Raw genomic sequence first — 15,945 nt, forward strand, 5'->3', positions numbered from 1 at the left:
AGAGGAAGAGAGGAAGAGTGAGAGAGAGAGAGAAAGAAAAAGGTGAACAATAATTAAAACGTGTAAACTTTTTTTTTTTTTTTTTTTTTTTTTTTATCAGTCAACGCACGATTCGTATCAAAAAAAAAGAAAAAAGAAAAACAGTAAATAGTCTGTATTTGTTCAAGTGACGTTATTATTATTATCAATAGAATTTAAAAAATAGAAATTTTCTCGCAAAATAGTGCAGCAGAAGACAAAAATTAATAATAATAATAATAATAATTTTGCGACGAACGACACCGGTAGGAATTAAAATTAATTTCCTCTGTTTTATTTTTTTAAAAAAAATTATTTATAGAACGTCACGATGGTTACCACGACGAACCGGATATCAAAAAATTTTATTTTATTTATTTATTTATTTATTTATTCGTTTGTTTGTTTTTGCAGTTGACGAAATGGACCAATATTTGGGATATATAGGAGGTCCCGCAGGAGCTTTGGCTCTAACGGGAGTTGCAGCTGCATCTGCTTTTTATTTGGCATCGAGACCTACGGCGGAAAAACCACTCGTCGATTTAAATCACCAAGCATCCGTTTTACCGGTAATTAAATATTTCATACTAAAAAAAAACCATTATTATTATTATTATTATTATCATAACGGGGGGAAAGGGGGAGAGAATGAAAGAAAAGGAAATCATCGGTCACCTTTGTCACCTCACCGTCGTCTTAGCCTCGGTCGCCATTTTGTCGACGATAAAAAAAAAAATTTTTTTTTTTTTTTGCAAAATAATAATTATTATCGATAATCTAATTGCGTTCGATAATCGTTTCGCGTCGATATCGATAATTATTATTATTATTATTGTTTATACCCTTGCGAAATCTTTTTTTTTTTTAAATAATAATAATAATGATTATATTACGTCATTAATAATTAAAAACGTCGAGAAAAGAGAGAGAGAGAGAGAGAAAATTTTTTTTAATTTTAAAACGACGACGACGACGACGACCTCTGCCAAAAATTACAAAAGTCTATTAATAATAATAATAATATTAGGGAAATTTTTCTTTAAAATTTTCTCGTACGAAAGTTTTTTTTTTTTCTGCGATTTTTAGGGGTGGAGATAAAACCTCGTTTTGGGGGATGAAAGCGAGAGAGAGAGAGAAAGAGAGGGATTGTTACTCTATGACGTTATATATATATAAAAAATTGCAAGATTGAATTTTTTTTCTTTTACCACGACGAACTTTTTGGGTAATTAATTGAAAAAGCCAACCGACAGGAAATTTAAAAAAAAAAACGAACGAAATGTGTTTGTTGCATTAAAAATAAAACCGGAAAGAGAGAAAGATGTAAGAGAGAGAGAGAGAGAGAGAGAGAGAGAGAGAGAAAATTTTTAAAAAACGTTTATAAAAAATCGACAAAAAATAAAATTTTTTTAAATAAATCAAAAAATATATAGTTTTGCGTGGATGGACCACAGGAGCTCCCGATGTCTATTTTTCGGGGGGGCCGTCCTTGCTTATCCCCATCATGTGATTTTTCACGGGCATCGTCCCAAAAAAAAAAAAAAAAAAGGGAGAACCACGAGGACGGAATATAATCTTTGGCACATTTTCCTATTACCTAACGAGTTGTTTTCAAATGTAGCCAGTTTTATTTATGTTTTAAATAAAATTTTTTTTAAATGAACAAAAATAACAAAAAATTAATTCGTCGTTAATAATAATAATAATAATAATAATAATAAATTTTCGTCTGTGATGAATTTTTTTTTTTTTTTCGGTCGTGATGTGAAAAAAAATTTTTTTTAAATAATTTTTTTAAATAAAAAGTTTAAATATATATATATATATAAAAAAAAAAGGAAAAATGCCTTGTGGAAACGTGGAACCCATCAATATACCATTGGATTTGTCAAATCAATCGGATGTGATGACAAAAGTAAGAAAAAAAAATCATGAGATTGTTTGTCGTTGTTGTTGTGGTTGTTGCTGTGGTTGTCGTGAATTTTTTTCACTCCTTCTTTCGTCGGAAAAAATCGTCGTCCTTCTACTTTATTTTTGGAAAAAATTTCTCTCAAAGTTTAAATTTTTTTACCGTTTCTTATAATTTCGGTGAATTACCTTCCCCCCCTCTTCCCCTCTCCCTCCCCCTCGAAAAACTGTTCGTTTCCACAAAAAAAAAAAAAAAAAATTAAAATGGCTCCAAAAAAAAGTATTACAAAAAACAAGATTTAAAATTTATAAAAATGCCTCGAGTGAATTTTTTTCTTTTTTTTTCTTTTTTTTCTGACGACATTTTGGCGCCAAAAAATATTTAAAAAAAAAATTACAACAAACACCCATGATTAATTAAAAAAAAAAAAAAACGTTCGTGAAAAAAAAAATCGAATCGAACGCCTCGGGATTAATTAAATCCCGATCAATCCAACCGACATCGAAATCTTTAAAAAAATTTTTCCCCCCCCTCCAAACGAACGTTAATAATAATAATAATAAAACGTTAGAATCGCACGTCTCTACAAACGAAACCAAGAAATAATAATAATAATAATAAAATCATTTCCAGATTTTTCCATAATCTTAAAGACCGTTAAAAAATAATAATAATAATTTTTTTTTTTTATAAAAACGTTCAACCTACCCCTTCTTTTCCTTTCATTTAAAACTCTCTTTTTAGGGGTGACCCCATTCCACCCCCCATCCTACCCCCGAATTTCCGAGAAGTTAAAAAATAATTATTTATATCGTAAAAAAAAAAAAATTTAAAACAAAAACACTTTGGCACAAAAATAATAATAAAGAATTTTGTTTTGTTGTCATGATTGTTGCGATTGTTGTTGTTTGTTCTGATTGTTTCAGGGCCCAGAAATGATCAGGGTTTCAAAATTTTATAAAGAATCAAAAGATGGAAAATTTGTTAGTTATTTATCAGAAGATACGAGAACACTTTACGACACGTTTAGAAAAGGAGCTAAAGAATCAAGTAAGTATAAATATACGTAGGTACCTAGCGTAGATGATGATGATGGTTATATCCTATCGATTGGAAAACGAAAGGGTGTGCGTGTGTGCGTGTGATGACACGTGTTGGGGAAATTTACCCTTTGAAATCATTTCCGAAAAAAGCAGCAGAAGACGTTAAATGAATTTGTTGTTGTTGTTGTTGTTGCAAACAGATAACGGACCCTGTTTAGGATGGAGAGAATCATATTATAAACCTTATCAGTGGTTAAATTATAACGAAGCTTGGCTGAGGGCGAAAAATTTCGGGTCAGGACTCGTCGCACTAGGTTTGAATCCATCACCGGAAACGTTTTTAGGTTTATACAGTACGAATTGTCCGGAATGGATATTGGCAGAACAAGGAGCGTATACATATTCGATGGTTATCGTGCCACTTTACGACACTCTAGGACCCGATGCTTGTGCCTATATAGTTAATCAAGGTAATATAAGTTTTGTTCGAAGAAAGTAACAAAATTTCCCGAAGAAAAGTTAATGAAGAAAATTGTTTTTCCAGCTCAAATCTCCGTTATCGTGTGTCAGGACGATGCAAAAGTTAATCAATTATTAGATAAAGCACCCAACTGTTTAAGAAAGTTAATAGTTATGAAAGATATACAACCTCAAACCTTAAAAAGAGCTAAAACGAGAGGAGTAGAAATAATAAAATTTGAAGAAGTCGAAGAATTGGGAGCAAATAAAAATCATAATGAAGTGGTAAGTGAGAGAGGAAGAGAGAGAGAGAGAGAGAGAGAGAGAAAGTGTGTGTGGTAAAAAAATGGATGAAGAATTCAGGTTTTTCATTCCAGCCTCCAAAGTATACAGATCTCGCAACTATTTGTTACACATCAGGTACGACGGGAAATCCAAAAGGAGTCATGTTAACCCACGAAAATATAGTAGCTGGAGTTTGTGCCGTCATATTACAATTGGGAGAACACAGGCCGACAAGTTCGGATTGTATGATGTCCTTTCTACCTCTTGCTCACATGCTCGAAAGATGTTGTGAGGTATCATATATGCACCCTCTTTCGCACTGATGATGAGACGTGGTATTCAGGTTGTTAAAATTTTTTTTTTTTTTTTTTTTTGTTAGCACGGATTGTTCATTTCCGGAGGATGCGTCGGGTATTATACGGGGGATATAAAAAGGCTATCGGAAGATATGAAAGCACTAAAACCAACCGTCATGCCCGCCGTACCTCGTTTGTTAAATAGAATATACGACAAAGTAGTTTCACAGGTTTCCGGTTCCTTCATAAAAAGAACACTTTACAATATGGCGTTGGGAGCCAAAGAAAGCGAATTAAAAAGGTGCCATTTTATTTTTCGACCGGAAGTTCTTTTTGGAGGAAAGGATGACGAAAAACCTTTTTTGTTTTTTTCAGGGGAATCATTCGAAATAATAGTTTGTGGGATAAGTTAATATTTAAAAAGGTTCAAGAAAATTTGGGAGGTAGATTGAGACTGATGCTAGTGGGATCAGCACCTTTGGCTGGAAACGTTCTTACGTTTGCAAGATGTGCATTAGGATGTTTGGTAAAAGCTCTCACCTATTCGGTCAAAATTGTCAAAGTCATCGTTATGATAATAATAATAATAATGTTGTTATTTTTCTCGACAGGTCGTAGAAGGTTACGGTCAAACGGAATGCACGGCTCCAGTTACGTTAACGGTTCAGGGTGATTACATACCCGAACACGTAGGCCCACCAGTTTCTTGTTGTTGTATTAAATTGGTTGACGTACCGGAAATGGAATATTACGCGTCATCCGGTCAGGGAGAAGTATGCGTCAAAGGGACAAACGTTTTCAAAGGGTATTATAAAAATCCCGAAGATACGGCAGCGGCGATAGACGATCAAGGTTGGCATCACACGGGAGATATAGGTACTTGGTTACCGGTACGTATCCTCCAATCGTAAAACTATCATCACCACCAAAGGGGTAGTTTTCACTCATGCTCTATCTATGCTTTTTTTTTCAGAACGGAACGTTGAAAATAATTGATAGGAAAAAGCATATATTTAAACTCTCACAGGGAGAATACATAGTTCCAGAAAAAATAGAAAACATATACATTCGAAGTCAATTTGTCGAACAAGTATTCGTTTTTGGAGAATCCCTTAAATCGTGCGTCGTTGGAATCGTCGTACCCGACGTGGATGTCGTTAAATGTTGGGCCGTTGAACACAACATACCGGGAACTCTATCCGTTTTGTGCAACAACAAACAAATAAAACAACTCATATTGACCGACATGTTGGAAAAGGGAAAAGAAGCCGGATTGAAATCGTTCGAACAAGTTAAAGACATTTATTTACATCCGGATCCGTTTTCCGTACAAAACGGTTTATTAACCCCAACGTTAAAAAGTAAAAGACCTCAATTGAAACTTTATTTTAAACCCCAATTAGAAGATATGTATTCGAAGCTTTCGTAAAAAAATCAATCAATAAAATCAATAAATCAATAAAAATCAATCAATTTTTTTTTAGTTAAAAAGTTATTTTTATTATTATTAGTAATATATAAAAAGGAAAAAAAATTTTTTTTTTTCGTTTTGTTAATGGATGCGTTATTATTATTATTATTTAAAAGAAAACTTGCGTCCGTGGCCTATTTTCACTATTATTATTATTATTATTATTATTAAAACAATAAAAGTTCAGACTGTGATAATGTATAATTAAATTAATAATAATAATACTAATTTTCGAGATACACACAAAAAAAATTTTTTTTTTTTCGAAAAAAAATCGATATATCGAACGAACGGAAGAGCGATGATCGTTTGTTTTTTAAATTATGGAACGACATATCCGGATATGAAAAAACCGTTACGATAATTATTATTATTATCATCATCAATTAAAAAAAAAAAAAAAAAAAAAAAAATGAACAAACGAGTCGTCGTCATCGTCCTCGTCGTTTTGTGACTATCGATTGTGGTTGTTTTGTTCGAATGCTGCTTAAAAACTCAAATAAAAAAAAAAATTATTATTAATTATATTATTATTATTATTATTATTTTTTATTTTAATTTAAATCCAAATTGATTACGCGGTAACAAACACAACAACAACAACAACAACAAACAAACAAAATTTTAATTTAATTTAATTTAATATGTGTTCGGTACGTATCAAGTGCCAAATCCTAAGTTTTTTTTTTAATTTTTTTTAATTTTTAATTATTATTATTATTGTTTCGTATTATACCTAATTTATAATCAGGTACTTAAATAGGTATTTAATTATTATTTTATTTTGTTTAAAAAAATAAATTAAAAAGAAAAACGAAAAAAAAAAAAAAATTTTTTTTCACACACACACCAAACGCTATTAAATAAATATAATTTTAATTTATTATTATAATTATTATTATTATTATTATTATTATCATCACATTTATTTTATTCTACCGATAGTTAAAAACGATTGTTTTGAAACAAACAAACAAACAAACAATTTACATACATGTAATAAATAAATAAATGAATAAATAAAAAACTAAAAATAAAAACGATTAAATTTGACCTTTTACCTAAATGATAATAATATTATTATTATTATTAATAATGTAATGATAACGCGACTGATAATTTCAATAATAATAATAATAATGATTAAAGGGCAAAGGGCAAAGGGCAAAGTATTAATATAATTATTATTGTGCCATTATAATATTTAGTACGACTAAAATCAATTTTTTCAATCGAATACATTTGGGGTAGGGGAAAAAAAAACTTTTTTTTTCTGGAATATTCTCTGTCAACGTGACTAACATAACGATATATCGATCGATAACGAGATAAAAAAGAAAATTAATAACGTGAAATTACGTAAAATAAAATAAATAAATAAATAAATATAATAAATAAAAAATAAACATTTATAAAAGAAAACGAAAAACTTCTTATATGTATACATGATAAGATATAAAATTCTTTCGATTTATCGATGTTTTTAATTAAAGGTATTAATAAAAAAAATTAAAAACTCAAGTTTTGTCTTTTTGGGTAGTACCTTTGATACAATCACTCGCTAAAATCATAAAATGTTTTTAAAAAACTATTCGGTTAAAATGTAAAAATTCAAATTAATTCGATACATTTCGAGTAAAAACAAAAAAAATCAGGTTTTAAGGTTTATCACCGCATTCAGGTTTTATATTATATGAGTTTAATGAGTTTCTTATCAGTTTTTTTTGTTACCTATCGATGATAATTTACAAAAGCATTCAATAATATTATTTCATTTATCGATAAAACAAACAAACAATGGTCATATATGATGCGAAGCCAACGATTAAATATTTTTACATTAAGCATATAGTTTTTTTTTTTATTATTATTATTATTAAATTAAGTAGTGACTGAAAAATAAATGGTTAAGATAACTATTAATAAGAATATAACAGCCACTATAACCAATATAAATTTGTTTTGTAATGACCTATTTACCATTGTGCTTAATAACCTAGAACTCCTCCCTAATTCTGCCTCTGTTTCTCTTAACTATAAATAAAAACGTTTAAAAAAAAAAAAATTTTAATTTTTTTTTTTTCCCACACGCGCGCGCGAATTAAAATTTGATTTTAAAAAAAAAAATTTTTTTTTTTTTTTTCAGTAAACGATTATGTAATAATAATAATAAATGAAATGAAACTCACTCGATTTCTAGATTTTTCTATTGTTTCCCTTTGAGAGTATAAATCTTGTAGAATGCTTGATCCAATATCTTCTGTTTCTAACATAATTCTATAACTGTTTTTCAAATGATTACCCGATCTTTCGATTCTTTCCGAATTGCTCAGCAATCTTTGTTTTTGTTCATCGTTTAAACTAAATCCTTCACTAAATAAATCTTCTTGGGAATTTGATGTATCTACAGGAGTATTCTTAACTTTGATAAATTCATAACTAAGATGACCTAATTCAGATCTATAACTATCAACGCGATTTCTATACTTTGGCCTTAGGTTAAAATCGATTTCCCTTACTTCTAATTCCATTTGTTCAAGTAATTCCTGAGCTTCTTCCATATGTTTTTCTATGTCCTGAGCTATCTTTTTCCTGTCGGCTAAAGTTAACAAAATGAAACTCGTCATTTAAAAATGTTAAAGTTATATCGAATGATTGATTATATTTAACTTACTTGTACATTGCAAGCCTAATTTGCTAATTTTAGCAGTAATATCAGCAGTTAAAACAGCATACTGCTGTTCGTAATCTTCCATTAAAGACCCCATTTTTCGGAATGAAGATAAACAAACAGCATTGACAGTGCAGCCAACTTAAAAATTACTCTAATTCCACGACTCTTTTTTAAATACATTTAGCTCCAAGAGCTTGAGTGCAGTATTTCATGAGGGAAAAGTTATTTCATTATTTATCAATGTAAAACTTAAAATAAAACCTTTTTTTCTTTTATAAATTAAATAATTATTATTTTTATTAAGTAAATAATTATTATTTACTTATTTAATAGTTTTTGAAAAATACTCGGAGTTTTCTCAGTGTGGGTGGTCTTTCAACTACCGCGAATCAGCGTCCTTCATGGGTGGTCCAAATTAGTTTTCCCCATAGTTTAAATTTAGTTAAAAAAAATTTTTTAAATGGTTCAGTGCCATGTTTTTAAAATTTAAACCTTCGATTTAAATGCTATAATGCTTGATAATTAATTAAAAACTTACAACTCTAAGCTGTATATACAATGTTGGAAATTCCAGTTGTAAACATTATTTTAATGATCACAATAAATGCAGCTATATCATTAAAAAGTTTCAATCATACCTTAAGCATAACGAAAAATAATACCAGAGAATTATCGTCTTTGACATGGCTTTCAAACGATGGATACTGTAGGAAAAGTGCAGAATGCACAAGTAGCAATCTTACTTGTTTCGGCGTACCACTGCCATATTCAGATATATCTTCAGATGTAGTTGTAGATCTGTTTAAAAGTCCAGAATTGCAAAATTTCCACGTGAGTAATAAAAAAAAATTAAGGAATTTTTATCACGCTTGCTTATAAAGAAACGTAAAGTTTATATAAAAAATATTTCAGAATTTACAACAAGAATTAAACAAATGGGAAATTTTAAGAAAAGTTCCTAAATGTTGGCAAACGCTTCAGCCATTTTTATGCGCCCTTTATTTACCAAAATGTGAATATGATACAGTGTACTTATTGTCTCAGGAAAGATGCAAATATACAATGTCAACATGTAAAATTTTAAAAGAGCCCCTATTCGCAGCAACATTTCCATCCATCAATTGTGATGCCACCGAATTTTTCCCTCGTACCTGTAAAGTATGTATCACACCTAATTATCACATTGAAACTTGTTTAAAATCAGGAAGTAACTTTTTTTTTTTTTTTTTTAGAATGATGTGAAAGATTTAAGGTCTAACCTAAGTGGAGAATGTATTTCTCCTCTTATAGCAACAGATAATGCTGACTCTTATTATGATGTCGTTAATGGCTGTGGCATTCAATGCGAGGATCCCCTCATTACCAAAAACGAGTATGAACAAATACACAAAATGATAGGTTGGGGAGCTACAGCATCATTATTTTGCAACTTGTTCACAGTGGTAGGTTGTTTATTTCACTTGGTTGTTTTTCAAAATGTTTTCCAGGTTTATAAATATTAAAATTTTATTTCAAGGTTTCATTTTTAATTGAATGGAGATCTGGAAATAAATATCCGGCTGTTATTATATTTTACATAAATATTTGTTTTTTACTTTCCAATCTCGGTTGGTTAGCTCAATTTCTACCGAAAGCTAGAGAAGATATTGTTTGTAAGAAAGACATGACGCTTAGAAGATCAGAGCCCAGGTATAATAAAATCATTCAATCGTTTTGTCCAAAATGAAATAATGATGATTATATGATGATTTTTTGTGTTACAGTGCCGAAGAGAATTTGTCATGCGTCGTTATTTTCGTTGTCATTTATTATTTTTTAATGGCCGCGTGCGTTTGGTTTGTTATATTTACCTACGCATGGCATTTGAGTTGTCGAGGTTTAGGTTAGTATATTAACAATTTAATGTAAATGTTTGCAATCGTCAGACATCTTACAACGAATAAAACTTTTCAGCAAAAATTCAAGAGAGAATCGATAAAAAGGGAGCTTATTTTCATTTGGTCGCTTGGTCTTTACCTGTCGTATTGACGATAACCGTTATGGCGTCCAGACAAATAGATGGGAATAGCATGGCGGGGATTTGCTTCGTGAGAAGTTCTTACTGGGGAGCAAGAGTTGTTTTCCTTCTTGTTCCCATCGCCGTGACGATACTAATGGGAGGATATTATTTAGTCAGAGGTGAGTCTACCAAAATAATTAAATGAGTACCATAAAAGAAAATCAATTTCTTATTAGTTTTTATTATTGTTTCAAACGACCCTAACTAGGGATTAAAATGAAGAAAGTAAGTTTTCCACAACAACAAAATATTCTTCATATTATTATTATTATTATTATTAAAAAAAATTTTTGCTTTTTTTTTAGGTCTTTCCTTTTTATTCAATGTTAAAAAAGACAGTCAGCAAATATTATCGGATAAAGCAAGTGCAAAAATAAGAGAAATGATCGTTAGAATCGGTTTGTTTTCCGTCTTCTGCTTGACATTTGTCATCGTCACATTCATGTGTCACATTTACGAATTTGCTCACGAAGAAGATTGGCAAAAAAGTTTTAGAAATTACATATTGTAAGATTTTTTTTTCGTTCGCGTCCATCCATCGTGTCGCCATGTTATTTTTGATATTACCTGAATATTTTTTTCCAGCTGTTCGATATTGTCTTCGAAATCCGATCCTCGAGATTGTCAAATGGAATCCAGGCCCAGCATCGCAATGATTCAATTACATTTGCTCATTATATTCGCTGCAGGAATCGTCATGTCCTCCTGGGTGTGGATTTCATCGACCGCGGAAACCTGGAGGAGATTTTTCAACAGGTTCGTTCGACAATAAATATTGAAATTTATGCAAATTAATGGTATTAATATTATTATTTAAATTTTTAGGAAAATATTAAAAAAAGAAATAGAAGAATCCATCGTATTGAAAAAACATAAAATAATCGCTCAAGCATTTGCCAAAAGGAAGGAATTAACAAATGCTGGAAAATTAGATCTTTGCATAAAAAATAGTCACACGGATCCAGTCGGTCGGTGATTGTTTATTTTTATCGTGCCACGTGGATTTCTATGTGTTTCCCTCCCCCCCAAAAAATCATTCGTATTTATCGATTTCAGGTTTAAAATTTGAATTAAATAGCGCTGCGTCGCATTTGAGTTCCAATTGGATAGCAGCCGTCCCGAAATTGGTAGACAGACGAGGTGCACTCGTCGATCTCATGACGGAATCGAATTCGAGCAAGAGAAGGAATTCATACGATTCCGAGAGTTACACGTACAGCGTGAGAAGAGTTTCGGAAGAATCCAGGAGGCAATCTCTGGATTCACAAATATCCCTTCAAATTTCCGAAGTCACGGCGACGCACAAAACGAAAAATCACCGTCGAAGAAGTGTGAGATCTCGGGGTAAAAGACGACGGAAAGATTTTTCCCGTTCGAAAAAAAACAGTTCGAGTTGGACGCGAAGAGGAAGTTCGACGTCGCAAGAGAGTCAAATCGATATCAAGGTAAAAGAAAGTGCCTGGCGTCGAGAAAAGTCGAAGGCCTTCCTTGTTCGATACAGATCCTGACAGATGATTTTTGTTCGTTACAGATCCTGACAGCACTAGCGTTTCACAATTCGAGCATATTGCCAAACCTTCTCAAGCGAAGATTGGGAAACGTGGGTTTGGAATCGTCGAAAACGTTTTCGAAAAAAAAATTCAGTTTTCCAAACAATTTGGACAACAACAGCGAAGAGGAACCGTTCAGGGATCGAAACAACATTATGTGTTTTTCGGACGATGACGTGAGCAACGGAAGAGAAGAAGAAGAATTGTGCCTTCCGGGAGAGGGAATACAAGCGCTCACTCACGAGGATTCCGAGGACAGCGACGTCGATAAAAATTTAAGCTTATATCAAAATTATAGCGACGATGAGGAAAATGCGGAAATGTTTCCTTGAAAATAACTCAAGAGTGTACAGGTTCGTCGTTAAAAACAAAAAGGAAAAAAGGAAAAACTTTCTATCACGCACGCTTCGAATCCCCGAATCCATCGAATTAAACGTAAACCGTATCCACTTTTCCTTGCCAAAGTTATAATATTTAAAAAAAAACTCTGATTTAGAGATGTTTCGATGTATCGATCGATGGATCGATTCATCGAACGAACGAACGAACGCATTAAAAAAAAAAAAAAAAAAAAGATGGTGAGATCTGCATTTCAGTTAATTTTTTTTTTTTTTTTTTTTTTTTCTTAGTAATTAAAACGTAATTGTATCCTTTGTATATTCCCCCCCTCCCCCCATTTTTTTTTTTTTGTATAGTTGTATAGAGTACAGTTTTTTTTTTTTTTTGTAATTGTAATGATAAAATTGACGATTGAAAAGAAAAAAATTTTTTACAAAAAAAAAAAAAAAAAACAAAACAAACGACAAGAATGCGATAATTATTTATTAGTTATTATCATCATTATTTTTTTCCCTCAATAAAATTTTTTTTGTATTTTTTTATAAAAAAAAAAAAAATTAATTTATTTCATTATTTGACTTTTATTCCTTAGCACGTGCGTGTGCACGTGTAAAAATTTCAAAAGGTTTACTCAAATCACGAGTCGAAAACGATATGATAAAATCATAATAATTAATTACATTATTAAAAAATTTTTATTTATTAAAATCCATCGTATAAAAAAAAAAACTATTATTAAATATTAATAATGATAATAATAATAATAATAATAATAATAATCACACTCATTAATAATTAATAAAAATTAAAAAAAAATTAATAATACGAGAATATAAGATTACATTTATAAATATTTATTTATTTATGTATAAAAAAATTTACTATATTTTCTTTATAAACGTATAAAACTATTATTATTATTATTATTATTATTATTATTATTATTATTATTAATTAATAAGAACGATTCGTTTTTTTAATAAATAGTTAATAAATTTATTGATTTCTCAGCTGCTGCGAGTTTTTAATTGGATCGTGATTGTAAATGACAATTTATTATTATTCAGTCGGTTTTTGTGTTATAATTAATTGATTTTATTGATTTATGGAGTAGTCGTTGATTGATTGATTGATTGATTGATTGATTTATAAAACAATAGGATTTTAGTATTTGAGTTTATTAATATTGTTTAATTGTTTTTTTTAGTGTAAAGAAGTGAATGGCGGAGTTTAATGAGACTAACTGGAAGAAGAAGAAGAATCGGAATTGATGATTGATATGACGTCATTATCGATAGGTTTAGGTCCAGGACCGGAATCTTTGATTTCGTTATGAGCATCTAAGAAACTATTACGGATGTTGTCCAAAGCGGATGCGAGACCGGATTTTATCTGATTGAATTCGGACGTGACGAGAGATAATTTTCCAAGGAGGTAATTTAAATTTTCATCAACTTCCGACATTCTATTTGTTATTTTACTAACTTTTCCCTCCATGCTATCCATCGTTTTAACGCTACCGTTCACATAAGTATCCGTTTGCTGTTGAAGTTTATCCAAAGTGTCAGCAGATGCCGTCAATTGTTGATACATGATACCTATCTGTCTCCATACCTGACTTATTTCCGTTTCGATTTTCGTACTCAAATTCGTCAACGCACCCGTTTGATTGTCGAGTATGGTTTCTTCGATGTCGTCGAATCTTTTATTTATCGTAGAATTTAAATTTTTACTCTGGATTTTAACGAGGTCGCCGACTTCCAAGAGTATTTGATGGACGCCATATTCGATTCTTCTTTTTGTGTCCAAAACGTTGTCCGCTGTTTGAATCATGACTTGTTCCATCTTGGACAAACCTTTTATTTCTTTGAGTAATTGATCGTAACTTTTACTTATGTCCGTGTATAAATTTTCTCCCATCGATTGAAGTTCTGTTATGGTTTTAACGATTTCATCTTGACCGTTATTAACACCGGAAATGCTTTCATCAATTTTCATTTTAATCTTGCTCACGCTTTGATCGCTTTTCGTCATCAATTCTTCTTTCATTTCGTTGAGACTGTCTTGCGTTCCGTTCGTTAATTCTTCCAAAAACAATTTCGTGGGGAGCGTGTTTAATTCTTGTGATGTTTTATTTGCTAGTTTTAACAGACCGTCTAATTTATCTTGATGGATTTTCAAAGCGGTCGTTAAATCATTCTGCCATTTCGATTCTATTTCTGGCGATTCTTCGTTTTTCTTTTCGAATTTTTTTATTATTCTTTCCGTTTCTTTAATGGATTCTTTTATGTCGTCGTCAATTTCTATGATGTTTGCAACGGGTGATCCTTTATTTTCCGCCATGTTGACTTGCAACTGTTCCAACTTAGCAGATAAAGCATCTATTTTTGTATCGAATGAATTTTTAAGCGATTCTAAATATTCTTTATTCGTATCTTGAATCGTGTAAGCTGTCGTGCTGTCTTTCGTCGATGGTTCTTCTATTTCTTTCATTAATTTCGTTATCGAGGTTTGAACGCCATCAATGGCGTCGAGTGATTTTTGTAATTGAATCCTTTCCCTTTCATCTCTCTGGCAAAAAAAATGACTCATTATCAAAATTACAAAACCTACACTCAAATACACAAACATTTAACTCACCTGTTTGAACAACGAATCGAAATTTTTAATTTTTTCATCAAATCTAACCATCAAAGCGACTAACTTATCCAAATTTTGATCTTGACTTTTATAACGTTTATCCAATCCTGCCAACGCTTTTTTAAGTTGTTCACCCAGCTGTCTTTCACGAAATTCATGCCTTTCTAATTTGTCACTATTATCGCGAAATATCGTGACCAAAGATAAAATGGCGTCTCTGATATCTTCGTGCCTTTAAAAAGTAATCAATTTAAAAACGATAACAACCGAAATAAATCCATAAAAAAAAAACGGAAAAAAAAACCAAACTCGTAATATTACTCACGAAACTGCAGGTGCCGCTCGAACGGTTTTTTCATCAAACATCGTTATTGCCAACATCAAAAAAATAAAATTTATATAAAAATTCATTTTTCAAAATTTTTATTTACAAAATGGCGCGCCAAAAATTTATCGTTTTCCCTCGTTTTTCTGTCTGAAATCAAAATAATAATGATGATGATGATGATGACGATAATTTACCGATTTACACTTAAAGTATTATAATTATTATTATTATTATTATTAATATTAAATAATTAATAGAGTTAATAATAATTGGTCGATTTTATTAATCAATAAGTCAAGGTCGTTAATTATGTCGTTACTACTCGTAACGTCTACTCAACCGTAAAATTTTTTTTTTTAAATAAATAAATATTTTTTTAATAATAAAATAATAATAATAATAATAATAATAATAATAATAATAATAATAATAATAATAATAATAATAATAATAAAATTCGATTGTAAAATAGAAAAAGGGAAAGAAAGTATTTGAGAGAAAAAAAAAATTAAAACCGGAAAATAATAATAATAAAAATTTCGAAAATAAAAAATCGGATATGAGCGTTTTAATTGCTGCCAACTGTTAAAGGAATCCTCCTCCTCCTCCCTCCCTTCCTCCCTACCTCCCTCCATAAGAAAAAAAATATAATAAATCATTAAATTTATTTTCGTCTTCGAACAATAATAATAATAAACCATTCGAATGTTAAATAAGGAAGATGAAATAATACTAATAATAATAATAATAATAATAATAATAATAATAATAATAATAATTTATTGAAATGATGATAATAATGGGTCAATGGGGATCAGGAATATGATCGTTTTAATATGTTTTCATTGAAAAAAAAAAAAAAAAAAAAAAAAAA

At 30.4% G+C, this 15,945-nt stretch overlaps 4 protein-coding genes across 4 annotated transcripts; 2 read left to right on the forward strand and 2 right to left on the reverse strand.

Annotated features, from left to right (window-relative positions):
* Nucleotides 1-440: 440 nt before the first annotated feature.
* Phum_PHUM190000 (Long-chain-fatty-acid--CoA ligase, putative) lies at nucleotides 441-5,439 on the forward strand (the record flags this gene model as incomplete). The annotated part of the gene is made up of 9 exons (XM_002425243.1): nucleotides 441-587; nucleotides 2,854-2,977; nucleotides 3,171-3,440; nucleotides 3,515-3,714; nucleotides 3,807-4,007; nucleotides 4,094-4,311; nucleotides 4,386-4,536; nucleotides 4,622-4,900; nucleotides 4,984-5,439. The coding sequence occupies 9 exons, from the start codon at nucleotides 441-443 to the stop codon at nucleotides 5,437-5,439; spliced, it is 2,046 nt and encodes a 681-aa protein (XP_002425288.1).
* Nucleotides 5,440-7,362: 1,923 nt separating this feature from the next.
* Phum_PHUM190010 (vesicle transport V-snare protein vti1a, putative) lies at nucleotides 7,363-8,249 on the reverse strand (the record flags this gene model as incomplete). The annotated part of the gene is made up of 3 exons (XM_002425244.1): nucleotides 7,363-7,515; nucleotides 7,671-8,080; nucleotides 8,156-8,249. 3 exons carry the CDS (start codon nucleotides 8,247-8,249, stop codon nucleotides 7,363-7,365), a joined length of 657 nt encoding a protein of 218 aa, XP_002425289.1.
* A 464-nt stretch (nucleotides 8,250-8,713) lies between these two features.
* On the forward strand, nucleotides 8,714-12,096 carry Phum_PHUM190020 (class D atypical G-protein coupled receptor GPRsmo1, putative; the record flags this gene model as incomplete). Its single annotated transcript, XM_002425245.1, has 11 exons — nucleotides 8,714-8,986; nucleotides 9,068-9,313; nucleotides 9,388-9,597; nucleotides 9,672-9,844; nucleotides 9,919-10,037; nucleotides 10,109-10,333; nucleotides 10,520-10,721; nucleotides 10,800-10,970; nucleotides 11,040-11,182; nucleotides 11,271-11,659; nucleotides 11,746-12,096. 11 exons carry the CDS (start codon nucleotides 8,714-8,716, stop codon nucleotides 12,094-12,096), a joined length of 2,502 nt encoding a protein of 833 aa, XP_002425290.1.
* Nucleotides 12,097-13,342: 1,246 nt separating this feature from the next.
* Nucleotides 13,343-15,109, reverse strand: Phum_PHUM190030 (paramyosin, putative; the record flags this gene model as incomplete). The annotated part of the gene is made up of 3 exons (XM_002425246.1): nucleotides 13,343-14,674; nucleotides 14,744-14,975; nucleotides 15,069-15,109. The coding sequence occupies 3 exons, from the start codon at nucleotides 15,107-15,109 to the stop codon at nucleotides 13,343-13,345; spliced, it is 1,605 nt and encodes a 534-aa protein (XP_002425291.1).
* Between the last annotated feature and the right edge of the window lie 836 nt (nucleotides 15,110-15,945).

This window comes from Pediculus humanus, genomic scaffold, assembly GCF_000006295.1.
Source record: "Pediculus humanus corporis 1103172107540 genomic scaffold, whole genome shotgun sequence".
In the NCBI taxonomy this organism is placed as follows: Eukaryota; Metazoa; Arthropoda; class Insecta; order Psocodea; family Pediculidae; genus Pediculus; species Pediculus humanus.